Below are 27604 nucleotides of genomic sequence, written 5' to 3' on the forward strand. Positions count from 1 at the left end.
TTGCAGAACCTTGGTCCATCTGTGCTGGCTGGTGTGGCTGTCATGGTCATGCTCATCCCCTTTAATGCCGTCATCGCCATGAAGACGCGCGCCTATCAGGTACAGAGAGGGACGCTGTGTGGAATTCATTTAATTTTGAGTATTTGTTTTAAAAGGTAAACTTAAGTACTTTTTGTAATTATTACGCAGTATTTCCAAATTGTTTACTGTGAATCTTCTCGAGACTACAGAACAGAAAACAGGTTCTAACATCTTGGGCTCAGGGTGGATGGATTAGACCAAGGGTCAGTGCTGAACTCACTTAAACTTTCTGATGTAGAGATGCCCCATTAGATATTTTAGGTTAATTTCCGACCTCAAGTTTCTGTAAAGTTCCAACCTACTGATTTAAATTCAAGTTCATAAATACTTTATTGATCCCAAATGGAAATTGAATAGAGCAAAGTAAAAAAAAAAAAAAAAATTGGCTAAAATCAACCGAGCTGCACAGAAAAAAGATGGAACAGTTAAAAAAAACAAAAAATCAGGAACGAAGGTTTGAAAAAACCTCAATGAAAGTAAAACCACACCAATGTGGAATTGAAAACATTGCTGATATGCTAATTTTGCTGAATTTTAAATAGTCTTAATGATCTTATATTAGCAATTAGCGCAGGCTAACATTAACACAACAGTTTCCATATGGATTCCCTTGGGATTGTAGTTCCTTGCCTTAACACTGAGATAAAAAAATTCTGTTTATTTCAATATAGGGAGATTTAGAAAACTTGCAGCTTTGCTGTGCTCTATTCAGCCTTCCTGTTATCTGATCAAAGACTCACTCTCCTGTGGCCCAAATGACGTGTCTGGGTAGAAGAAGATGCAGTCTCCCTTTAAAAGCCTTTTATATTTCTCATTCCTCTAATTTCAACACCTGACTGATAGAGAAAATTACTTGAAAATTGTTTCAGTGACGTCTGTGCCAAAGAAGTTCAACAAGGTAGTGCTTTCTTATGGTCGATATGGATTTTTGAGTTTCCAGCCGGTTGGTTTTTGCATCGTACATCTAAATCACATGTGGAATCTTGCCGTGTCATGGAATCCTCTAAAATCTACCTTAAATTTTAAGGTAGCTTGTTAGCTTCTTATGTATGGTGGCTATTTCTAGGTCTGTACATCCAACAAAATGCCGTTTTGCATCCATCCTCAGGTGGAGCAGATGCAGCACAAGGACGCTCGTATCAAGCTGATGAATGAGATCCTTAACGGCATCAAAGTCCTCAAGCTGTACGCCTGGGAGAACTCCTTCAAAGAAAAGGTCCTGGCTATTCGGCAGAAGGAACTTAACGTCCTCAGAAAAACAGCCTACCTGGGAGCACTCTCCACCATGGCCTGGACCAGTGCCCCTTTCCTTGTAAGCTCTTAATGCTTTACTGTTTACTAATAATAAGTGAAACAAATGAAAACCTCAGAGACCACATTGTTCTTTTTGTCGATAAATTTTATGTAGTTTCTGAGATACCCTCCTCTTCAATTTGTTTTAGCAGGAGACTTTCATCACTTATCTTTGTTTTAATTGTGTTTTTGAACTTTTACCAAGTTGCTGCATCTTGATCATGTCATATAGTTTAAGAATTTAGTAGCTGATGACTGATCCAAATCCTAGACGAGCCCCCAAAAATGTCACAAGTACCTTAAACAGGAGATTTGATATATGGAATTTAAGGCTACTTAGGCATTTTTAATCAGAGAGAGAGTTGGTTCTGGGTGCACCAGACCTCTCAGGTCTTCTGGTTCTGGTTCTGCTCTGCATCCCCAGAACCAAACGAGGAGAAGCAGCTTTCAGCATCTATGCACCACCAATTTGGAACAAACTTCCAGAAAACTATAAAACAGCTGAAACACTGACTTCCTTTAAATCTCAACTAAAATCCCACCTGTTTAGGATTGTATTTGAAATGTAATCAATTACAAATTTATTGATGGAACTTGACTTAATGCTGTGTTTTGATTGTTGATTCTATGTTACATTGTGTTTCTGTGTTTGTAATGATGTAAAGCACTTTGAAATGCCTTGCTGCTGAAATGTGCTATACAAATAAAATTTGATTTGATTTGATTTTGATCAGTACTTTGGTCAGTTTTGGTTTTATTTTATAGTGATTTTAAAATATCTTATTTTCTGACATTTATTTTCTAGTAGGTCTTAAAAGCAGTTACTTCTCTTTAATTTATTCCCTCTTAAAGTTTTCTAATTAGAAATATGAAACAAATTACATTTTTCACAGGATACAATTGACATTTAGCATGCCACATAATATAGGGAATCTCTATTAATGCAGCATATGTAAGGCAGGAGATATACTATATAATATGGGATGGGGGTAGCTGATAGAGACTGAATAAAAGGAACCGAGAATGAAACTAAGCAGAAACTAATGCATTAAGCACTTGTTTTTTGGGGTTTTTTTGTTTTCCGAAACAAGTAAAATAATGCGCTTAAATGATGCTAATTGCTGAATTACCATGGTGTAATAATAGGCCTTGACGTCTTGCTGCTTTACCCATATGTCTCCAGGTTGCCTTGACGACGTTTGCCGTGTTCGTCAGTGTAGATGAGAAGAACGTTCTGGACGCAGAGAAGGCCTTTGTGTCGCTCTCCCTTTTCAACATCCTTCGGTTTCCTCTGAACATGCTCCCCCAAGTGATCAGCAGTCTCGTACAGGTGTCCTTTCTTCCCCCTCTTCTTCTCTTCCTCGTCCTCCCTGCGTTTTCTTCTGCAGCTTTACGTCTCTCTTCTGCTTCTCAGGCGAGCGTGTCGCTGAAGCGAATCCAAAATTTCCTGAGTCACGATGAGTTGGACCCAAACTCCGTGGACAGAAAGACCAGCTCAGGTAAAAACAAAGCCCAATCCCTACTTAAAGGGCGTTGTCAGGGTTTCTTTTCACTTCTTCCAAAAGGGAAATCCTTCTGCAAAGCCGCCTCGCCTTTCACCCAGTGTCTCCGAACCTAAAGAGCAGTGACATGACTCAGGCTTTCTCGTCTGTCATCAGTTGAATGTTGTTGAAAAGAAAGTCTTTCATCCCGTTGTTACTCAACAGAGTTCGCCGTCTCGGTAGTCAACGGGAAATTCACGTGGGCCAAAGAAGATGAACCTGTTCTGGACAAGTACGCCACGCTCAGCTACAGATACGTTCATTCACAAGTCCTGTGTTTTTACTTCCCTAACTGTGACATGTTTGCTGTGTGTTGTTAGCATCAACGTGATGGTGCCCCAGGGCTCCCTGGTAGCAGTGGTGGGTCATGTTGGCTGTGGGAAGTCCTCGCTGATCTCCGCGCTGCTGGGCGACATGGAGAAAGTGGAAGGCGAAGTTTGTGTTCGGGTACGACTTCACTGAGAATTACTTTCCCTGTAAAGTAGCGTCTCCCTTTTTTTTTTTATAAGACTGCAGATGAACCTGCCGCAACGTTTCCCCAACAAGGATTGAACATGTGACTCACTGTTGTAAAAACTGGCGAGTTTCTGTCTGACTGAAACAAAAACTTTTACAATTTCTGTGACCACAAGAATCCAGCAAAGTAAACATTTCACGCCCCTGATGAAATCTTTCATACCTTCCCACAGATTACAGTTGCATCATTGTACAAACGTTTCAAAATCAACACTTAATTTCAAGTTTGAATAGTTTATGTGCAGGAATTTTTAAAACAAGGATTCTGTTGTAAAAATTAATATTAGGAACGTTCAAGACGGAATCAAATCGGAGACAGATACTCTGCCCAGGAGAAAATGGGATGGGTTTACAAATCCAGTAACATCTCTTCACTCTCCAACAACAGAAATGACCTCACTTCTATAGTCTGTGACTTTGCTGCGTTGAGTTTGGACACACTGGAAACAATACTTTTCTGTAATGTTGGAGTGTCAGAAGGTCATCAAAAGGTCACAGTGAACTTTGGACAGGCAAATGTGAACTTGGTTAAAAGAGCAGAACATAAAAAAAACAAATTAGTAGATAATAAACCTAAAACAATGCAAGTAATAAATGCAAATGATTCTTTGAGTCTACGAATAAGATAAGATGCTAAGTAAAACAAATACTATAAATGTAATAATTCAATAAGTAAATGTGGGATTATAAAAATTATGACTAACATATTTTTCTAACAGATTCCCAGATATTTTTCTTTAGATTTATGCTATTTAAGTTGAGCTTATCTTGCTTCCCAAATCTTTCAGCAGTAAAACATTTAATATGCACTTTTCCAGTTATTGGAAAATACTTTGAAAACTACATTTTTCAAAGTATTTTCCCCCCTAGCAATTTATTTTACACATACAGTCCAGACCTACGTTAAAGAGGTTCTATTTAAGTGTTTTCTTTATCCTAAAGATCCGTCAGTACTTGGGCCCAGATGTGGTTATTGCCTAATTCATGGTCCAATTATATTTCCCACTTAATGAATAAAATTATCACTTGAAAAGTTACATTTCTCTTTGATCAGGTTCTTTGTCTTTTCCTGAAATTTATTTAATGATCTGATGCAGTGAAGTATGACTAAAAAAAGCTAACTTTGTAGGAATCTGTACTTTTTCTTTTTATAGCTAAAGTTCAATGTTTTCTAAAAGATCAGCATTTTTGACAGCTATACCTCGGATTAAAAAATAATTAGACAGATCAAAAAAAAAAAGAAAAAGAGTCCAGCTTTGATGTTCAGCAGCTACTCTAGGTCGTCATTTTGTAGATCGTAAATTGTCAGGTTTTAGGCTTTATAGTGTCAAGTTTCAAGTGCTTGCACTGCATACACAGTGGAACGATTGCAAATGATTTATTTTGTGCAGCCAGCTGGAACCCTTAACGCCCAGAATGCGAACATTTCACACACTCTGGACACAAAAAAACGGGAGAACTAACAGAAATCGGACTCTGTTCTCAGGGGTCGGTGGCTTACGTTCCCCAGCAGGCGTGGATACAAAATGCCACCCTGCGGGACAACATCCTGTTTGGGAAGAGCTTCAACGAGTCCAAATACCGCCGTGTTCTGGACGCCTGCGCCTTGACGCCAGATCTGGAAGTGCTGCCTGGAGGAGACATGACAGAGATCGGAGAAAAGGTAGAAAAGCAAAAAGAAAAAAAGTATCCCTACCTCCTGAATGTTTCTGCATTTAGGTTTTACGTTATTGGCAAACACACAGCAGTGTGTAATTAGGAAGTGGAAGGAAGAGGATGCATGATTTTCAAATACTGAAATAAGTTCTGAAAAGTGTGGTGTGAATTCACAGATACTCAACTGGAGGAAGGTCTGGACTTTGACTGGGCCATAACACATTTTGCAAACTCTTCCACTATAAGTCTTCTGCGGTCCCCAACAGGTTTTCTTCCTGGATTGTTCTGCTTTGTTAACCCTTCCAGACCAAACCGAGCACTAACGATCCAGCCAAATTTGCAGAACTGTAATTGCGCCACACTTTGCTCTGTCTGAAAAATTCCAACGGTTTCTGAAAGGGGAGACGTTGCGCTTTCCAGACAATATTGAGTTATTACTGTAATTTCACTCCTGCTATAGCAAGGGCAATATTTTAATAGATGGTAAAATTGGGACAATAACTTGCTAGATATTGTAAGTTGGAGTTGTGATGAATAAATGGGCAAATATATTTACTTGCATGACATTCATAAAGTACTGCGTTCAGTTAAAATAAGCAAAAATGTCCAGACAGATTTGAAACTTGGGTCACGAAGGGTTAAAATATTTGTGCTTTGCTGGTTTGGTTATGCTTGTTGGCCGAAACATTCAGTCATTTTTCCTACATAACTTGAAGCAATCTAAAAAGAGGGACGTCTTATGGCTTCGTAGAGTAGAGTTTCTCTTTAAACGCTTCAATAAACATCTATTAATTAGATAATGTCTTAAAGACGAAGGCATTGGGTTTTATTTAGAAGAGTAAAGGTTTCTGAATACAGCTAATCTGAGTGAGGTATTTGTAAAGAAAAAGAGACAAAACTTTCATCTCTACTTACCAAGTACCAATAGCCATCACAATTTTCATTGCACTTTACAAATGTGCACTCGTAAAATTCTACATGCATGAACACATTTGCAGCACTTCCTTCGAGAAAATCTTGTGTTCATAATCTAAAATGTTTTGTTTGTAATATTTTGTTTTCTGATTTGATGATATGACATATAAAACAGAAAGAACCGTCTTTGATGACAGACGATGACACCGTCCGGTCTCTCTGCAGGGCATCAACCTCTCCGGCGGTCAGAGGCAGAGGGTCAGCCTGGCTCGAGCTCTGTACAGCGACTCCGAGGTCTACCTCCTGGACGACCCGCTGTCCGCCGTGGACGCCCACGTGTCCAAACACATCTTCGACAACCTCATCGGCCCTGAGGGCGTGTTGAAAGGCAAGGTGAGGAAACTCTCTGACGTCGCCGATCCGCACAGGTACTGGAACCACTGCGGCGTTCGAGTGATAAAGTTGGATCTTATCGCTATTCCAGTGAGGAAGCTGTCGGCTTTTATCAGTAAATGACTCATTCTGGGTCGTAAACAAAATCCTCGGTCTTTGATAAAAGCCTGTTTTCTCTGACGGGAATCTGTGTGGAAAGCTTCTCTGAACTTGTGCTTGTAATAAAAGGTGTGTCCGTTGGGGTTTCTTTTATTGGTATTGATTCATTTCCTTTGTTTGGTTCCAAGACCCGCATCCTGGTGACGCACGGCATCAGCTTCCTGCCTCAGGTGGACAACATCGTGGTGATGGTGGAGGGTCGGGTGTCGGAGATGGGCTCCTACCAAGAGCTGCTCAATCAAAACGGAGCCTTCGCGGAGTTTCTCAGGAACTACGCTCTGGAAGACATCGTGGAGGAGGACGAGGCCACCGGTTGAGCAACACTTTCTCCTTCTTCCGTCAATCCCTTCTGATATTAACGGCTGAGTTAGCTGGTTTCACCCTGTCTCTTTCTGTTTGCCCCAATGGTTTCACAGAACAGTTAATAGAAGATGAGTTGTTCCCCGACGACGTCCTTAGTAACCACCACACGGACATGGTGGACAACGAACCTACGGTTAATGAGGCAAAGAAAAGTTTTATGAGGTGTGAAAAATTAGAAGTAGTAAAGCCTCCATAACCGCATCCTGCTGGAATCAAACAGCCTTTCTGTTTTTATGTCCACTGACTTAAATCTGTTTTCCACTTTCTCGTTTTCAGACAGATCAGCATCCTGTCAGGAGACAGCGAGAACTTCCGGTGCCGCTCAGTCAGGAGACAGAGCCAGAAGAAGCACCAAGAGGCCCAGGAGAAGAAGAAACCCCAGGAGGTCCAGAAACTCATCCAGGCAGAGACAACAGAAACAGGCCGGGTCAGTTGAGAATATTCTGTTCTGGGTTTTTTCTAGCTTTGGACTGCATCAATTCTTTTAAAGTGAAAGTTTTTCTTTCAAAGTCACTGATATTTTACTTCAAAAACAAATCTGTTGCTGTAGATTTTTTTAAAGCAATTTGGTCATCAGCTTTTGTTTCTGTACTTTTCTGTGTAAAAAGCTGGTTAATTAAAAAATGAATAGCAGGTTCAGATGTTTTGCCCTTTACGTTAGAGATATGCCTGATCCCTGAAGTAATTAACTTTATGTCTTGCTCACCCCATCAGGCAGGTCAATGCAATTTACTTGATCAGGCTGTCTAGATGTTTGCCTTTATCCAGGTAGCGCTTGTAAAGATTTACAAGTCAACAAGTTTCTTAAAAAAAACGTTTTTTAGCCTTCATGATGACCGTACCTGTTCTCAGCTCTGTGAGCCAGACAGCTGTAGGGAAAAGCTGAGCAGAGAGCAGCTGAAACACTAGTCATTAAATGTTATGACATTCAAAGCGTAGTACTAAATTTATGAAGCACAATAATGTTTTCTCTATATTTTCTCATCAAATTTTTAACAAGGACAGCATTAAAGTATAACAAGCCAAATAATTGAATCTTTTTTAAAAAAGAAAAGAAAGTATGCTAACATTTAGCTAGCTAAATACTTTTTTTTCTCCCAGGATTTTTCTCTCAGGCAAAAGTTTGAGTTGCATGTAGACATTTTTATTGCATTCTGTGACTCGAGCAGGTTGCCGCCACTGGTGACAAGCTGCTAATATACTCTTGTTGCATAGCTGCATAGCTAGCTATGTTTTTTTGCATCTATCATGGGGAAGTTCAAATTTATCGTCAGTTAACTGGACACCATTCGTCTTCTGTCGCCATCCCATATGAGGCTAGGTTCATTCTGAACTACGGGGGTTACGACTGTAGTGAGCATCAGAAAACATAGAAAGTATGACACTTCTGTACAATTACTTTCTGATACAGGTCTTAAATTTAATTCACGATGATCTTAAAAGGTCTTAAGCTTGAATTAGTTAAACCTGCACATACCCTGCTAAAACCATTTTGCTGCTGACATTTCTGAACTTGACACAGGTAAAAACCAAAGTGTTCCTGGAGTATGCAAAGGCAGTGGGACTAGTGCTGTCGGTGATCATTTGCTTGCTCTACGGCTGCCAGAGTGCCGCCGCCATTGGCTCCAACATCTGGCTCAGCCAATGGACCAGTGACTCGTTGACAAATGACACCCAGAACAACGTTCACAAGAGGGTGGGGGTGTACGCAGCGCTGGGCATTGCACAAGGTAAGAAACCAGACACTGACTATTGAAGTATCTTTTAAAAGTTAGACTTGTCCTTTCTCATTTTTTGTCTTGAAACTGTGCATAGACACTTTGAGTTTATGCTACGGCTTGTCACTTCCACCCACACAGCTTCTTGGTGCTGGAAAATTAATCTGATATGGTTTGATTTGCAGGTAGTTTGTTGTTTTTCTTGCGCAGAGAGATTTCATTATGCTGACAGGAAGCAGTTTTTGGATGGAGGAGACTGTGGATCTGAAGCCTGGTGTTTACCGCTCCTCCTCTCCTAGCGACCTGCCAGTGTCTCCATCTTGCACCTTCATTCCTTCTTCCTCTCCTCTGGTTCAACCCCTTCCCAGGTATCCTGGTCATGGCCTCTTCCTTCACTCTAGCCATGGGGAACATCGGCGCAGCCAAGAAGCTGCACGCCAACCTGCTCAACAACAAACTTCACACACCCCAGTCTTTCTTTGACACCACACCCATAGGACGCATCATCAACCGCTTCTCCAAGGATATCTACGTGATCGACGAGGCGCTGCCATCCACCGTGCTCATGTTCCTCGGGACCTTCTTCGTTTCCCTCTCCACCATGATCGTTATCGTTAGCAGCACGCCCATTTTTGCCGTCGTCATTGCCCCCCTGGCTTTTATTTACGTCCTTGTTCAGGTACTCTAGGGCAGGCGATCCTCCGTCCGCTGTGCCATCAAAGCGTTCTGTCCTCCTCTTCGCTCATGTCTGACTCTTCCTCCTCCTGGAGTGTCATGCAGCCTGCATGTTTGGCGCAGCAAATCTTCTAACCTTCCAGTTACGGCTTTTGTTTCCCTTAGCATGTGATGTCGGTGATGAGCGCCTCGTGCTGTTGCTGATTTCACTCCTCTTTGCTACTGGATTTACTTTGCTCTCTCCTTGCAGCCAATACACTTCTGTCCAGCCTGCAGCATGCTGCCACACACCCTTCACACACACACACACACACACACACACACACACACACACACACACACACACACACACACACACACACACACACACACACACACACACACACACACACGCACACACACGCCTAATAATCCTTCTTAGGGTAAAAGACATTGTCAAAGTAGTAGAAATTGTTCTAAATAGCTCATTACTGCCCTCTAGTGGATCCGTGATGATGCATCTCAGCCTAATTTAAAGTAGGCCACTTTTTTTCTACTCTTAGGGTGTCCAGGTTGGTTATCACTGTTGCATCAGTGATATTTTCACAATCTCTACAATGTTGCGCAATGTTTAGGTTATCGCCATGGAAACCTGGAGCACCTTAGATCTCCCGTGGCATAATAACAGCTGCTCTGGGTTGATAAGATTTCCTCTCATTTCCCTCCTTTCAGACCACCGTGCATCAATGTTTTGAAAGATTGTGCAAGCGGATACGTTTTTAGACGAGGCCAGCCACATTTTAAAGATTTGTTTCGATTAGAAACAATGAAGGATTCCCATGTTTACATAGACTTGTTGTGCACACTATCAGAGTTCACCTTTTTTTTCTTAAATCAATGTAAACACAACAAAAACACACAATATGTCCCGTACTGCTTTGGATTTTACAATGATTTGCAAATGTTTTCATACCTCTTGAATTTTTCACATTTTGTGCCGTTAAATTTGTGTGTGTTTATTTTAAAGTTTTAGGCAGTTTCACATAGTTGTGCTATGTTGATAATTGTGCTACTTGGTTAGATAAAAGTGTATCAAGTTTTAGACTGGCCCAGTCAAAGTCCAGAGCTAAATCCAGCTGTAAACCTGTTACAAAACTTGAAAATTGATACTTATAGACGCCGTACATCCAGTCTGTCTGGGCTTCATCTACAGTTCTCAGATTCTTATGTAAAAAAAACCCCAACTAGTTTATCATTTTTATTTTACTCCCCAAATATTTTGTATTTTATGCTAATGATTAAAAAAAATACTTTGTAATATAACAAGATATACATTTTAAGAAGGATGTATACTAAAGCACTGTATTTCATTGCATATTCTATGAATTTTAGATATTCACATTAATTTTTTTAGGGTCAATGTCAATTCCTAGTAGTTTATATTTTTATAAAGTGGGGTGCTGCGGAGAGCTTATAACCAGTCATTATTTTTACCTGCACTATACAGCTGCCTAAATGCCGCCAGTTTCTTTCTTGGAGTTATTTGTAAGTTAGTTTTGTTTTCTTTCAAGTGTACTAGGAGGTTTGCACTAGAAACTAGACCAAAATTACTTGGTAAGATTTTGTGTTTTCTCAGTGCAATAATGTCTGGTCTTTTGCGTTGCACTCTTTTTAATAATTCACACATATTATTACATTGGTTTAATGTTGGATTAGTTATGCTACCTAGTTAGTTATCCGCTCATGGAAATTTGTAAAGATACCTGTGAGCAGGTGGACTATAAGTGTTTCTGCCTCATTTAGCCTACACTCATCACTTTATTCATAATCAACAAGCCAAACTGACTTGCTGAAATAGCTGATATTCTGAGTCACAATGTTTTTCTGCAGGCACAGAAATCCCTCAGTATGGTGAAGAATGCCACTTTTTCACAGAGGAAAAGTACTGTGCCAATTGGAAAAAAAAAAATACAGATTTAACTTTTTTTTCTCCTTCACTTCATCAGGTGTTAATAGCTTTCTGTTGATCTGAGAAAGTTGAACTTGTTTACGGCAGACAGTCGGAGCAGGTCCTTATCCATTTAACGCAGGTGTTGTTGTGTTGTCCTCCCCTCCCTCCTCCTTCTCGCAGGTGTGCTCATTTTGGTTAACTGCCTCTTGTGCCGGGCCTACTGTATGCTGCGGGCGGCCAAGCTCACGCACCGCAACATGCTGCAGGGGGTCCTGCGAGCCCCGCAGGCCTTCTTCGAGAGCACCCCGACTGGGCGGTTACTGAACCGCTTCAGCAAAGACGTGGATGCTATAGACTCCCACATCCCCGATAATATTGACATATGGATGCGCACTTTCTGGTACACACTGAATGTGCTGCTCATATGCTCTGCCCTCACCCCAATGTTCCTCATAGTCATAGCCCCGTTAATGGTGTTCTATTGGTGGGTTCAGGTAAATAGGAAACAAGTGTGCCAACTCATGAATACATGCATGGTTGTGAGTGTTGCCGAGCGAGTGTGGTGTTTATAGATTGCTGTATGTGTTTGAGGCAGTAATCGTTGCCACCGTAGTGTTTTAGGTCGGCTGTGGTTTGATTTGTTTTTGCTAGTTTGTAGTCGCAGCAGCTTCACGTGTAGCTTCGAAGGGTAGCGCGCTAGCTAGTAGCAGAATTCAGTTGGACTGTTTCCGTCAACAAATCGTATTTGATGTGCAGCAAAACATTAGCTGAAAAATATGAAATTTTGGATTTTAATTTTGCTAAAGTAAATTCTTTGAGGCATGGCTTTATTTATGGCAGAAATAAATTTGTCAATCTCTTTAAAGGCTAAATAATAGCATTTCTTTTTCAACTGTGGCGTTGTACACACGTATAAAAACGAATAACTCACGTCACAACATTTAAAAATATCTCGTACACGAGTGGTCGGTTTCAGAAAAGTTTTCATCCGCATGAACGCGCACAGATCCGCTCCTGAGCGTTGTTTTAAACATTCCAAACCTGCAGGGGGCAGTGTAGAGCAAAGCTAAAACCTATGGCAGCCAATCAGATTGCTTCTAAACTAACACAACTTCCTGTTGGGATTTAAACAAGGCGCCAGGAGGTTCGCTTGTGTAAACGGATGTGTAGGTTTTACAGGTTCTACTTTTAAATAGTGCGTTAGAATATAAAGTTAGTTTTTTGTTTTTTTTATCACCGTAATGTGCGGGACTCTAAATTTCAGTATTTCTATGTTCACTTTTAAACAGATTTAACAAATTTAAAAAAAAATTAATATTAATAATCGTTTTTATTAAATATGAAACAGAGTTTTTGTGTGGATGAAAGGCCAAGATGCATAAACATTTAGATATCCGGCTAAATGTAGACTAGGCCTAAGTTTGAGCTTACCGTAGTTATATTTATTTTGATGACATTAAGTTTGAAACACCCAACAATAGAGTATCAAGTTTAACACAATGGAGACCCAAAAAGTAGTAATAGGGAAAAACTCCAATCTATAACGCAAATAATTGCATGGTCATTTGTCTAGTAAGGTTGAGGAAGTTGGGAGAAATGTTGTTTGAGAAAAGTAGACTAGTCCTTTCTGAACAGGAAGTTAAAATTATTCTGGTAAACCCAATCTGTCTGTAAGTGAATCACCATTTTTGAGTAAATGTGTGATTCAGAAGACTATAAATAAACTCCTATTTCTACCAGTGATGCAGCATAGCCTATTTTATGCCATAATTAGCAAGACATCTGGTGCTAATGAATGGCAACAGCTGAAAGTTTCACTATTGTATATACAGATTACTTGGGAGGCTTTAACTGCTAAAGTGATGTAGCAGCAAAAAGATTATTCAAAGGGCACCTTCTGTCATTCCAATCAAAATCTATATCACAAAGGTCAACAAAAGACTCATAAAAGGCAGAAATCATAGTTTAACATTAGATTTTCTTAACAGAGAAACTTTATGCTCACAAACAAAACTTGTGGTATGATTTCTGAGAGCTTCTACAAGTTTTGATAGGTTAAATGAAGGGATGGACTGATATTAAAATTTGCGCTTGTATTGATATCCAATATTGTTATTGCTGCTAAGACTGATAACCAATATTTACATATATTATATATATTTCTCTACACTTTCAACCCAGCAGCATTACTTCTCTGCTTCACTTAAACGCCTCACAATCTTGAAGATATAACGATATTTACCCATATCACCCTTTCCTGAGACTAATTTAACCGCTAGCTTGGCAATTATCTTAGAAGTTACACATCTTCTTTTCACAATATTTGTTTTAATATAATTTTGCTAGCTAAATATTATTTAAAAATGTCCACAATGTGACTAAAGTAGCCTAACAAGTCGTGGTTGACGTCTAAAAACAACTACATTCTGTGTGTGAAACATTTATCCTCGCAGTAATCACATTTTTATTGAGCGATTTTCAAATAAAAAATGAATACTGTAAAAAAAAAACAGCTGCTACTTAGTGCTTTGTACAACTGTTTTAAACTGCTGGTTACTAACCAAGGGATTTGAGCTCGTTGATGGATTATACTGACAATCGGAAGGAGAACTGGGCATAAGTGGTTACATCATGGGGCTTGGTTTAGGAATATTTAAGAGTGGCTTGGAAAAGTGTTTATGCTCCTTTTGTTATTTTGATACTTTACCAGCACAAACTTTAGTCGGTTTTTGGGGGATTTTATTTGACAGACCAACAGAAAGTACAATGAAATGGAAGAAAAATGTGCATGGCATTGAATCAGAAATCAACGGTTTTTTAGGTTTACATCAAGTTATAATGTTATTCTCTTATCAAAAACATACTTGGAGTGGTGATTGATTAATTCAGTGATTCTTTCATGCCTGTTTGAGAAAACTTTTGACCACCTGGCAACCATTCAGATATGCAAAATGCTTGGTCAGATCTAGCACCGCCTTCAGGGTGCATGTCCTCCTCCGAGCTACAGTTTCCAATCTTTCAAGCTCCTGACTCGCAGAGCATCCCTCCCCACTACTTCCCAATCAGCTCCTTCAGACTAGCCAGCAGCAATTAGCAAACACCTGCAGAGCTCATCATACGAGCTACTTCTCAGAGCAACGCTGGTAAAAACGTTGTTAATGTGATGGCTTCCTGAAGGCAGCGCTTCATAAAGAACAGGAGTTTTTAAAGAGACAGATTCCCAGTTTTAAGGCATTAAACTACATGGTAAATTTTCTTTTAAGTCATATGTGTATTTATATAGCATTTTTTTAAACAACTGAAATTAACATAGTTACTTGATTATGCTAAAAAAAAAGTGCCACTAAATGCTTGGATTTGCTGTATTCCGACATTTATTTATTTGTTTCATTTGTGCTGGTGTCAGACTAAAAGGCCTGAATGCAAATGTATGCCGCACTTTACAGGTTTTCATAAGTGGAAAAAAAAATCTTTGGAAATCAAATTTCGTACCCCACTTGTTGGTCTGCGACATAAAATCCCTACGATTCACTCAAGTTTGTGGCTGTGAGGAAACAAAATGTGAAGAACTTGGAGGGTTCAGAACACTTTTACAAAGCTCTGCCTGTCTGGGATCAAAACCAGTGTGTCGGTATTTAAACACTGGGCTTCAGTGTTGGTGGTTATCGAAGGAAGACTCTGTGTGTGTTCATGCTGTGATTCTACCTGGACCTCCAAATGAGCAAAGTCAGTAATAACAGGGTCATTTCTGTCCTGCTGCTTTTTCATAACATCCACCCTGCATGGTTTGCTCTTTGCTGCATGACTCTTTGTTTCTTCTTCTGTTTTTTTTTTTACCCCTCCTTCCCTGAACTGATCTGGGAAACAAACTGAGGACATACTGTCGATACTAAAGGCTTCTGGGCTCCTAACACTTTATAATGAATCCTCTTTACAAGACTATAAATGTGATTTTTTTTAAAAGACAATATGCTGCATCTGTAATGAAAAACAAAACACCAGCAGCTCCACTCCACTGGTGCTGAGTTGTTGTTGCAACATCACAATCTGGCAGCGCACCTGCAAATTCATTAAAGTGTTTACATGCAGCGGCGCAGAGAGCGTACAGCATTCCTGAGGTCGGCGTGCTGCTTATGAGCTGATGGCGATTGGCAAATGATCAAAAATCTGATACCCGGAATATCAAATAACTCTGCCGGTGTTTTGTTCTTTTTTTTTTAGCTGCTTTTATTATTATTATTATTCATGCGCATGTTTGTGTGTATGTGTACGTGTGTGTGTTTGAACTCATCTTTGTGCATTTTTGTCTTTCTGTAATTTCTAAACAAGTGGGAAGGCCTCGTCAGGTTGTAACGCCGTGTTTGTCTCTCTCCTTCCTCGACGCCTGTAGAGATTTTACGTTGCCACGTCGCGGCAGCTGAAGCGCCTGGAGTCGGTCAGCCGCTCTCCCATATACTCCCATTTCTCCGAGACCATCACCGGCGCTAGCGTAATCCGAGCCTACGACAGGCACGCTGCCTTTGTTCTGATGAGCGATATAAAGGTGGACGAGAACCAAAAGAGTTACTACCCTGGTATAGTGTCCAACAGGTAAGTCTCCTTCCGATTTAGTCGGAAAACACCAGCTACTTTGTTCTATGATTAAACGCTTGTAGAAATTGTAAATATTTGAGCGAGTAACTTTAGCTCGGCTCCAACAGCAGAGTGAAATCATGGTGGTTTAATCCCAACAACACTAAAACAGAACAAGGTTTCTTTTTTACACTGCATTGCCATAGTTATTTGCTTGCCTATCTTCGAATAGATATGAATTCATTCAACATTTTCTTTTTAATATGATGTAGGGCTGAAATGATTAATCGTATGAATCGCGACTAATTTAGAAATCGCTTAATCGTTTAGCGAATCATTTAAGACGGGTCTGGATACCGTGTCTGTTTGTAAAAGAAGAATCCAGCCAATGGGGAATATAGTTTAAGAAATTCAAAAACTAGCTTATGTTCTTAGATTGATTCAATTTACAATTTGTATTAATGTAAAAAAAACAACTTTGAGACTTTGTACGTAACCGACCCAGATCCACTAATGTCTGACTTCACAGAACCGTTTTTGCCCGTCTTCGTTCCCGCTGTTTTCTCAGTCTCTAATTCACACAGCAAATATTAATTATTAGTAAAGTAATTAATAATTAACAGTAAGAAAGTGGGAATTAACAAGGTGGACACTTTTCTTTTTAGCGTGTTTCTGGCACCAAATTCCAAACATGTTAACATTTTCCAAAACCCTGTCAGTGGAAACGTTGATGGTCTGTAAAGTTATTTTGCTATTTAGAAATTGATTAGAAATTTACAGTCATGTTGAATTATAGTTAAATGAAAAAAAGAATCAACAGTTCTATTTAAGATAAGATAACAATCTCTTCTACTCGATGATGTAATTATGTCTTATAACCATCGTGATGATGAAACACGTCATTTCCTCTCAGCGCACCAACCATCACCTCTCTGGCCACACGACTTAGAATATTGTTATTTTTTCATCCTGACACAGAGTGTTTGCATAATGGCAGCATAAAGGGGGACGGTTTCTAACTGGACGCCCGTTGTCATGCAGGTGGCTCGGAGTTCGTATCGAGTTCATCGGGAACTGCATCGTGTTGTTTGCCGCTCTCTTCGCTGTGATGGGAAAGGACACGCTGAGCCCAGGCCTCGTGGGTCTGTCCGTGTCATACGCGCTCCAGGTGAAATGACTCATGAGCAACTTTTTACTGTGGGTCACCTTTTCCACTCAAAACTCTTTCACATTTTGTCACTTAAAAAAACAACACAAATTTTTGTGTTTGGCTTGATTTTTAAGAGAGAGACCAACACAAAAAGGAGCATCATTGGGGAGTGGGTGGAAAAGGTTCACAAAAAATATTTATGTATGAAATGTGTGACGTGCTCCCTTTACTTTAATGCCTGGAAATAGAATCCTGAGCAAGCAAATGTCTTCAGAAGTCTTTTAACTAGTGAAATGAAAGTTATGGCAGAGGCAAGAGGAAAATTATAGTTAAAAGAAATCAAGTCCTGTTCAACAATATGAATTTTTGGCCATATTTGGAGGAAAACATCCCCCTAAGCACAGCAGCTTTAGGCTGAAACATGGCGGTGGCATTGTCATGCTGTAAAAGCGCCACCACTTCAGCAGGGATCGTTAAGCTGCTCAGAGTTGGTTGAGAGATGGAAGAAGCTGAGTGTCACGAAGACGAACGCTCAAAAACGTCGGCAGTGTGCAGCTACTCATAACTTGATCAGTAGATTTCCCCGTGTGGCGTTGAGCGACTTTTAAAACCAGGATTATTTGAACAGGTGACCATGTCTCTGAACTGGATGGTGCGGATGACTTCTGACCTGGAGAACAACATAGTAGCGGTGGAGAGAGTGAAGGAATACTCCGAAACCAAGACAGAGGTATGTGGAGCATCCTCAGTTAAAACAATTAATCAAATTAATCTCTTATTGGAATAATTGTCAACTTATTCGTGCAACAAATAATCATTAAGTTTAGTATAAAGACTCTTAAATAGGCCGTTTGCTGAAAGAACCACACAGTTCAGAGCGGTAATTAAGCCAAAACTGTTAAAAAATATAAACACTTTTTGCGTTTAAGATGAAAAACCTTCTCTTTCTGTAAATATAAAAATGTTGTTCTTGTTTTTCTAATAATACAATATTAATATGGTAATAATTATTTATTATTTAATAAATTATTATTTATAATTATTTGTTTTAATTATTATTGATAATAATATTTAATAAGCTGCAGAATTTAGCTAATTTTTTATCCGATTAATCGCTACGAAAATAATCGCTAGCTGCATCATTATTTAATTTATTTTTATTTTTTTAGAAGCAATGCTTGTTTCACATGTTCCACAGAAGCTCATGCAGGGCTGAGCATGTGTTTGCTTTTAAATCAGTGATGCTGCCAGCCCCCCCCCCCCCCCCCCCCCCACACACACACACACACACGCACACACGCCCACACACCTCCAGACCGACTCCATGCTAGACTGAAAAACGCAGGAATTCAGCCACATTTCATAAAGCTGCTGTGCTGTTCAGCTCGAGTTGCGCGGCACCTATAAACCGTAACTAGATCCAGAAATGTTACATTACCTGCTTCCAACTAGCCCCCCCGCCTGCTGCCCAACACAAACACTACGTTTTGTACACTCTGTACTTTAGCAGCACGGCTCCCTCCGTTCACTAGCTGCTCCACTCTTGATGAAATGCTTTGCTTTAAAAGCGAAATACAAAAAGAAAATGTCCCTTCCAATAAAAGTTACCAGAAAGTGTTCCTGTCAGAAAAAGGTGTGCTCTCTCGTCTAGGCCCCGTGGGAGGTGGAGGACAAGAAGCCCCCTGCGGAGTGGCCCACGCAGGGCAACGTGGAGTTCAACGAGTACAGCGTTCGGTACCGCGAGGGTCTGGACCTCGTCCTGAGGAACATCACGCTCAGCGTCAAGGGAGGAGAGAAGGTAGTGACAGTTTTTACATTTTTTTAAAATTGAGATGGATTTTTAATCAGGCACGGAAAAGGTGACCGCGCCGGTTGCTTCTGAGCAGATCGGCATCGTGGGTCGCACCGGAGCTGGGAAGTCCTCCATGACGCTCTGCCTCTTCCGACTGCTGGAAGCCGCTGGAGGGGAGATCACCATCGACGGCGTGAAGATATCGGAGATCGGCCTGCATGACCTGAGGTCCAAACTCACCATCATTCCTCAGGTACAAACCCCGTCACTACACCGCACGCACATTAGCCGTGTTTCTGTCAACGGGTTTTGACACACTTTTTGAAGTATCGCATAAGTAAACAGAGTTTCCTCCACCATGTCTTTGTGTTGAAGATGTTAAAAATTGCAAAAATGAAGTGGAGGTGCGTGAGGAGGCATCATCATTTGGAAATGTGTGTGAGGTCAACGGGCAGGTGCAGAGGCAGCAACGCGTCAACTATAAACTTAGATTAATCCGTCTTTACTGCCACTGTTATCTGGTGTCTAAAACCCTATTTAAAATAAACAAACGATGCTCAGCCTGGTCGAGTGCCAAATAAAGCCTGGTGGCCCGCCAGGCTTACAGTACACTGGGGGAAAAGGCTGATAGAAAGAAAACATTTTCAATTACGCAAAAATGTTTTAAAGCCCGGCTGAGGTGGTTTTTGGATTTTGCAAAAAGGTGAAAGATATTTGTTTTTGCAAAAGGGGAGATGGAAACACATTTGCCGAATAAGTTCTGACGTAGAGAACTTTCCCATCCACTGGTGAGTCTGGGCACTCAGACATTTGATTACGCACAAGTGGCTGCATAATTCATGTCCATCTTTCATAATTTAAGTGCGAGTTACATGTATCTGTGTGACCTGTGACTGCACAGTGTGGATTGTCTGCTGAGCCTGTTAAGTACTAATTAAAGCAAATGACATGCAATTTAATTGAGTACGCCATTATTATTTTAAAAAGTGACAGAGGTAAAAATGGAATGTGACAGATTTGTGTTTGATCGTGTCTGGTAAAATGACGGACAACAGAAAAGTCTAGGATAACCTCTGGTTTTCATCCACTGGTGGGTTTGAGCCTTACTAAAGACACGAAATTGTGAAAAATTTCTGCAATTTCTTCTTATTTTTTCTACATAGAGTAACAACATCTGACAACATTACACTTTAAGCCTGGTTGATTCACTTAAAGCTAGAGATGCTCCGATCTCATATTAATATCGCTCACGATGATAAAAACTCTAGATTGGGTATCAGTGACAGTGTTCCCGATCAGATCTATTCAGTCAAATTCTATTCTCTGAGCAACATCATGTTTTGCTATTTATTTTGCATTATATTTAAACATCCTAATCGAACTTTCTGAACCATAATGAAAGAAGGTTTGTTGCAGTTTATTTTTACATGTTGGACCAAGTTGTTTTTGTCACTTTCGGTTTTATTATTACTTATTTTACATTGGTTGTTCAACCCATGCGTGCGCTGACTGAACAAATTAAAGTTTTTACACGTTTGACCAAGCTTGTGAAGCTATTGGTGTATTTCAGTATGATGTACTGGTTGGTGCAGAGTTATCAAATAAATTTGTAATTCAGTACATTTATGTCTGTTTTTAAAAAAAAGAAACATTTTGAAGTCAGTTCAGCGCTGTGTTTCTGCATCAGATCGGCATCATCCTCAGATATCGGAAGTAAAACACAGTTGGATCGGTGCATCCCTACTTCAAACCATCAGATGGAAACACGACTAATTTGCTTTTTTTTTGTGATATTTCAAAAATTAGCTTTCTTTTAAGATTTTCCATCTTCATTGTCTGTAACAAGCCAGTGTCTCTACCCCAGGAACCTGTGCTTTTCTCCGGGACTCTGCGGATGAACCTGGATCCGTTTGAGAAGTACAGCGACGACGACGTGTGGAAAGCCCTGGAGCACTCGCACCTCCGCAAGTTCATCGGCAACCAGCCGGCAAAGCTGGAGCTGGAGTGTACGGAGGGAGGAGAGAACCTCAGGTGCACTTAGCAGACTAAAAAGGAGCCACTGAACAGATGCGGGTCGGGTTTTTGTTGCTGAACATCTGCTGGTCTTTGATCCACAGCGTGGGCCAGAGGCAGCTGGTGTGTCTGGCTCGTGCTCTGCTGAGGAAAACCAGGATCCTCGTCCTGGACGAAGCGACGGCTGCTATCGACCTGGAGACGGACGACCTCATCCAGTCCACCATCCGCACTCAGTTCGAAGACTGCACCGTCTTCACCATCGCGCACAGACTTAACACTATTATGGACTACACAAGGTCAGACAAGGGCAGATTTGCAAATAGCAGCCTTTTTCCCCCCACATCTTTTCACCACTTTGAATGTATTTTATTATAATTTAATATAAAAACAAGTTTTCAAAACGTTTTACTAATACAAATCTGAAAAGTGTGGTGTGCATTTGCATTCAGCCCCCCATTACTCTGATACAAAAACAATTTTTAGATTGTTAGATTATTAAATCCATCTTCCACTTGACAATCACTAATTTGTGTTGGGGCTGGGCAATACGGCTTAAGCATAAAATCTGATTTTTTTAATACCAATTTTAATCTATTTTTCTCTCATACCTCTCTTTAAAAAAAAAGATATATACATATATATATATATATATATATATATATATATATATATATATATATATATATATATATATATATATATATATATGAATAAATAAACATTATGAATGAGAGAAAATATTTTGAAGAGCTGGTTTTTAGTTCAATTTTCTTGTTTGAACAGGAGGATTGAACTGTTCAGGTCAACAGGTGAGTTGACCTGAACAGTTCAATCTTAAAGCCCAAATAAATAGAAGCTGTGAAAAACGCACTTGTCAAACAAGATGGACTTGTTGATGCCCCTATATGGAAACCCAAAAAGTGCATTGGTGAAAACAAAAATCCAGATTTACCAAAAACCAAGTCTTCAAAGGCAGAATATGCTATTGATTGGTCAAATCGATTAATTGCCCAGCCCTACTTCTCACAGAAAAATCACGATGAAATATATTTTTTCAAGACTCTGGATCAGAAAAAGATGATTCAATGAGTGACTGATGATGAAAAAACACAAAGTGGAGTCACAGATCAGAGTCCCCGTCTGTTCCTAAGCTGCAGCCTTCTGACGTCACTGTACAGTGAGCGCTTTTATAGACGATGTCAACTCTTTGTCACACATTAACATGAATTATTGATCACAATAGCCTCTGTCCTCTGAATGATCCCTTAATGCCTCCGGTAATGGCCGTTGCCAACACGAGCATAAAGAAGATCAGCTGTTCGAACTCGACTTTTATTACATCTCCCAGCTTTTGCTGCCAACATCCATCTTGGGGAATCGAGCGGAGTTCTGATCGTTGGGAACAGAGCTGGGTTCTCGTTGGAGAACAGGAAGCAGGACTCATAATAAAAGAAACCATTGATGTTTACGGATAAGCCTGATGGAGACTGATGTCTGCAGATCATTGTCCCTCACTGCTATTATTCTGAGAAAGCAGCAGCTGGCAACACGGCCATCGTGTGGCGTTGTTGTCCCTGTGTTATGACTAAACACTTTAAAAGACCAGAGCAGGAACTATTCCCACATTTTGACAAGCTATGATCATGAACCTTAAAGTATTTTATTAGCATTTTGTGTGATAGACCAACACATTTAACCAAATAGCCGTATTACCTGCTCAGTATGCAGTCAGGTTCTCCAGAGTCCTGCTGATGACCTGGTTGTTGGACTCAGGTGTGTTGAAGCAGAGAAAAGTTGTAAAAGTTGCAGGACTGAACCTGGAGGCCTGGAGCTGATAGACCAATGCAAAGTACAGTAGATGGTCTATTTGTGTAAAGTAGAAACATTATTATGCATAGACTTACAAATTCTTACAAATCAAAATATGAGTCTGGCATACAGTTTAAGATTTCCCATCTGTAACTAAAGCGAGGAAGCCCGTCTCTTCATGGTGTGTTAGTCAGGGTGTCCGCGCATCCTTAAGAAGTCTTTTTATAAATTAAGGCCTGAAATTTTGTCGTAGCAGGATTATTTCATCTCATAATATTCTCATAGATGTCATTTTCTCTCAACCAAAAGTTTACCATCTTCATTGCGTTCTAGAGGCAATTGAGGCTACCGCTAACCGCTAGTTGGTAGAAAGTCAAACTTAAGTTTAACCTTGAGTTAAAATTTAGGCTGAAAAATCAATAAATTTAGGGTAATGCTGAACAATGAATAAATAACAATATATATCTCGTGATAGACACATGATCAATATCAATAGATAATACATTTGATATAATATTCACTGAACTTTCGCTGCTTACCCTCTCACGGTGAGCTAAGCAAGGTTGGTGGCATCAGCTCACTCGCTCTTTGGTTACCTAGCAACAGCCTTTTGAGTAATTTGCGTAGCAACAGTTTCAGGTTTTGCCACCGTGCCTCATAACTGCTTAAAAAACATCGGCGGGGAGTGAATACTGAGAATAAAAGCAGAAAGCCACCAGCTTGGCAGTATTTCAGTTATTTACAACAACAAAATGGAAACCAAATCAATAGTTATCGATATCGACTGACATGAAACACTTATATCGTGATACGTTTTCCATCCATGTCGTCCAGCCGTAATCTAGGGAATTGTTGGGGAATGACTGACGGCTGACGATGAATTTGCACTTACCCAGACATGCAAAAAAAGCTAGCTAGCTAGCTAGCAAGGGTATATTAGCGGTCGGTAACGTTCTGATTGAACAGCCACAGACGATCAGTAACTTTTGTTCTCTCTCTTGTTCCAGAGTGCTGGTGTTGGACAAGGGACAGATAGCAGAGTTTGACACGCCCACAAACCTCATATCAAAGAGAGGAATCTTCTACGGCATGGCTAAAGACGCAGGACTGGTGCAGTAGAGGATCAGCTCAGTTCATCACAGCCTGACTCTGGGCTTTAACCCTGGCAGCCGAGCTGTTCGTCACTTCGTTCTTACGTGGACTTGCTACATGACATGACTGTGTTTATGTTTTTCTATAGGAGCACTTTCTGCTCGCTTTGAATGAACCCTGAACTCATTTTGCAGGCTTGGGTCAAATTGCACTTGGGGTGGAAAAAGTTCTAGTTCTCATCAGGTCTTTTTTTTTTTTTTTTTGGAGTGGTTGTCAACACCTGCAGCCACTCGTCCAGCTGTCCTTCTGTCACATCAGCAGGAAAAAAAAAGCCATACACACAGACGCTGCTTGACCCAAGCCTGCTGCTTTGTGCCTTCTGCCAGTGTGATAAGCCAGTGAATGTATCATATTTTAACTTGGCTCATTGCTGCAAAACAGCTAACAAGGAGGAACTTTTATTTTACTATACAAAGAAGAAGACTGTGCCACTGTACCGTCCTCACGAGAGGAAAAAAGAAAAGAAAAAAAGACTACACTTTTGAGATAAAAACCCACGTTATTTTTGTACTGTACCTTTATTTAAACCACTTTTGAGAGATTTGTATCATCTAGGGACGCTTCAATTATATGTGTGATTCTTCTGTGAACCAAATCTATAAAAACTTGAATTCTATACCACCAAAATATGAAAATAAATAATAATATGCATTTATTAAAAAAAAACAAAACAAAAACAATGGAAGATTAATCTGTGCGTGCTTTGTTGCTGACATCAGCTCTACCAGTTAAAAACTATTTGTTGATGTGGTAACATTTGGCTCACTTCATGACCGACTCCTACTGAGGATACTAGATGTGAAAGCTGTCGCATCGGGTGAAAAGAAGATCAAATTTTAAAATTGAGGAAAAACTCCATTTATATATATTTTAAAAGTTTTAACCCAAATTTATGTTCTGAATCAAAAACCATCCATAGACTTTGAAATACCTCAAAAAGCTAATTGAACTGTTGAGTAAAACCATTTTAAAGTATCACAAATGGTCCTCGTTTGGGAAAATTTAAAGGAATGAAACAGAATTGAAGACTTCTGTGTTAAGGGCAGATACAAAGAAAATGAATTATTTTGGAATTATGTATGTAGGTGATTGTAATCATTAAAATCCAGCTAACAATGAATCCATCCACAGAGAGGACTCGTTTCAGCTGCTTGTATCCAGGATTCACTACTGTTGTAGAAATCTGTCAGTAAATTAAATGTGTAAATCATTAAACCTCATTTATAACGTTTTAAAAATAATATCCACTTATGTCTAATTAGTTAATTCCCCATTCTACCATTAAATAACTTGAACTGAACTTGAAATATTTAATGCTTGTACTTGCAGTTATTTTTGAATTATTACATTTATAAATATTATTTAATTTCTTGTTTATGAATACCCCCTGGCCCCTATAGTACATAAGTCTTCTTTTAACAGTTCTCTTGGCTTTTTGAGATTTAGCCAAAGTCTTTTTACTGAGTGGAGACACATTTAGATTGGTGTAAAACTTTTTCACAGCACAAGTATTATTTATCTTGAGTTCCTGAGTCTGTGTTTGCAGCCTGATTTAAAACAAACAAACTGGGTGGGTGCGTATTGTGAGCTAAAATGTTCGTTAGCTGACCAAAAACATTAGCACAGTTGTTAATGGTACGTCGACCGGATGGTGCTGCTATACTTTTTGAACGCCAGGTGGCGCCTAGTAAGTACGTTCATTTATCAGTCTATCAAATGTGCAAAGGCGCATAATGAACACCAGATGGCGCTGTTAGTCCAGGGGTTCTTTAAACTTTAAACCACTGTTTCCGAATACATTGCACGGTTCAGTCATCTAAACTTATTCCATTGAGATTACGGCACGGTGTCCTTGAGCTCATCTACAGGCAACATGAAGTTTGGATTAACAGTGTGGTGGAGTTAAACATAACAATCCCGTTCTTCTTCAAATATCCAGGTGTAGCACACTTTGGTAATTACCAGCCCACCGTCTTGCAGAGAGGTTGGGATCCTGCAGTAACCCACCGCCGTTGTTCTCAGTAAACATTTTTTCTAAGCTCATCCTGCTTTTCTAAGAAGGTTCTCACTAGCTCCCCGAAGGGCTTGTTTTCCTCCTGCAGTCTGACTGACGGTGGCCTGTTTTGCTCCCCATTTTAAGGCTCCTTGGACTGCTTGGTGTGGTTTTTCAGGGAAAAAAAAAAAGAAAGATTCCAAATGAAAATCCCACACCTGAAATGACCTCTGCAGCTTGTATCTGCTTTGCCATGAGACAGCGTTTGTGAAACAGATGGAAATTGTGAGTCATTTTTAAAACTGGGTTTTATTTTTGATAAGTCCACAAGTCAGACCCAGCGAAAGAGATACAGGCAGCAACAGCTTTAGGAAGAGCAGATCTCAGATCCCTACGGCAAGATGCCTCTTGTTCTACTAAGAGGCAATCTGTGGCTAGGATTTCTTAATATCTCCTCCAAACTTAATATTTGGAGTTTTTATAAGCTCCAAACTGATGATAGCTTTTAAAAACTGATTAGAAAACCTCATTCAAAATTTGCCAGAATGTTTCTGAATATTATGTCTGCAAAGATGATCTGATTAGGATGTTCTTTCACTCCCCAGAGTTCTCTGATAAGTTACTAGGCCTTCCCATCACTGACATAAAAAAGTAAGGTCAGGCTTACTCTTTGCCTGTTAGACGCTGTGGTCATGTTGGGGTGGAAAAAGTTGAGTGTTATCGGCATGTAGTAAAATATTTTTAATTATCCTACTCTATAATCTGAGCTATTCAGAGAATGTGACTGATACAAAGAAGTGGGCTGTAAACCGAGCCTTGAGGAACCCCACATGAATTGTTTGTTAAATCAGATTTATGACAGGGTAATGAAACAAAGCAACCCCAGTCTGCCAGGTAGTTTGATTTGATCAGTTGTGCCATGTAGCATTGACATTTAGTAATATGACAATGAAAACACCTAAGGGTGCAAGTGGGAATAGCCAGTTAACCTTGACATGAAGACTTTCAAATGGTGAGAGGGACCTAGAGAAAACCCCAGATTGGCCTCAACACTATCATATAACCCACATCACCATATATAGATTTGTCTTAGCTACATTTGCCTACAATCTGTTTCAGAAATGCCTATTTCACACATACCAACAATCACATTGGAAGCTCTTTGCTGCCATCTAGTGGTCAACAGACCACATCGCACTGACACCAGTGAACATCCAGGGAGATGGAGCACTATTAGGAGCATTTGTGGCCCTCTGGTGGTTGATGCTGATCCACCATTTTATTTTTTATGTTTCTTCATTGAAAGATTTTCACTCACAAATAAGATCTTCTTATTTTAGACATAACACCGGAGACATTTACCATGTTTCTGTTTTCGTTGATTAGATGGATAAACACAGCCAACACTGACCCATCCCCGACTCTTGTTGCCAATGGACCTAAAAACATCTTGACGAGACCTTTTTTACGTTTTAGATCAACAATTATTTCATCCTCAACTTTAGTGTTCTATATAAAGTGTGACTTTTTGATGCATTTCATATTTATATTGTTTTTAATGTGGTGGATGGATTTTTTAGTTTTATGTTTAGCTTTCTTGGCTAACCTCAATTTGCAAATGTGACATACAAATACAATTAATATTGACTTTTGTGATATTTAAATTATAGCTTATAGTTATGTTAGAAATTGTTATTAATACAATGAGTAATAAGAAGATTTCGTCACTGGAAATCACTAAATAGTGCATCAGCATCAACACAGTGAGACAGTCTTGCTCCTAGTTTCTATCCTAATCGCCTCTGAAGCTGCATAAGATATATTTTCATTCTCGTTTTATTACCTCTTCTCACAGAGCAATGTGTTTTATAAAGAAAAAT

General features: G+C 39.8%; 1 protein-coding gene across 4 annotated transcripts in view; it reads left to right on the forward strand.

The window, feature by feature from the left end:
- Positions 1–24397, forward strand: part of LOC102231360 (canalicular multispecific organic anion transporter 2) — a 59836-nt gene extending 35439 nt beyond the window's left edge. Inside the window, exons 11-31 of one of the 4 annotated variants that reach the window (XM_023340616.1) lie at positions 7–99; positions 1190–1393; positions 2558–2704; positions 2789–2873; positions 3081–3147; positions 3236–3362; positions 4918–5094; positions 6228–6395; positions 6683–6866; positions 6971–7079; positions 7194–7344; positions 8440–8647; positions 11421–11734; positions 15631–15830; positions 16854–16980; positions 17591–17692; positions 18614–18760; positions 18849–19007; positions 20619–20785; positions 20872–21066; positions 23587–24397. In XM_023340616.1, coding sequence (XP_023196384.1) covers positions 7–99; positions 1190–1393; positions 2558–2704; positions 2789–2873; positions 3081–3147; positions 3236–3362; positions 4918–5094; positions 6228–6395; positions 6683–6866; positions 6971–7079; positions 7194–7344; positions 8440–8647; positions 11421–11734; positions 15631–15830; positions 16854–16980; positions 17591–17692; positions 18614–18760; positions 18849–19007; positions 20619–20785; positions 20872–21066; positions 23587–23698 — 3243 coding nt within the window. In that variant the 3' untranslated portion in view covers positions 23699–24397. Of the gene's footprint in view, positions 1–6; positions 100–1189; positions 1394–2557; positions 2705–2788; positions 2874–3080; positions 3148–3235; positions 3363–4917; positions 5095–6227; positions 6396–6682; positions 6867–6970; positions 7080–7193; positions 7345–8439; positions 8648–9003; positions 9315–11420; positions 11735–15630; positions 15831–16853; positions 16981–17590; positions 17693–18613; positions 18761–18848; positions 19008–20618; positions 20786–20871; positions 21067–23586 lie in introns of those variants that run through there. The other 3 variants (XM_023340617.1, XM_023340618.1, XM_023340619.1) reach the window with 3 other exon arrangements.
- The last annotated feature ends 3207 nt before the right edge of the window (positions 24398–27604 follow it).

Source organism: Xiphophorus maculatus, chromosome 10, assembly GCF_002775205.1.
Source record: "Xiphophorus maculatus strain JP 163 A chromosome 10, X_maculatus-5.0-male, whole genome shotgun sequence".
In the NCBI taxonomy this organism is placed as follows: Eukaryota; Metazoa; Chordata; class Actinopteri; order Cyprinodontiformes; family Poeciliidae; genus Xiphophorus; species Xiphophorus maculatus.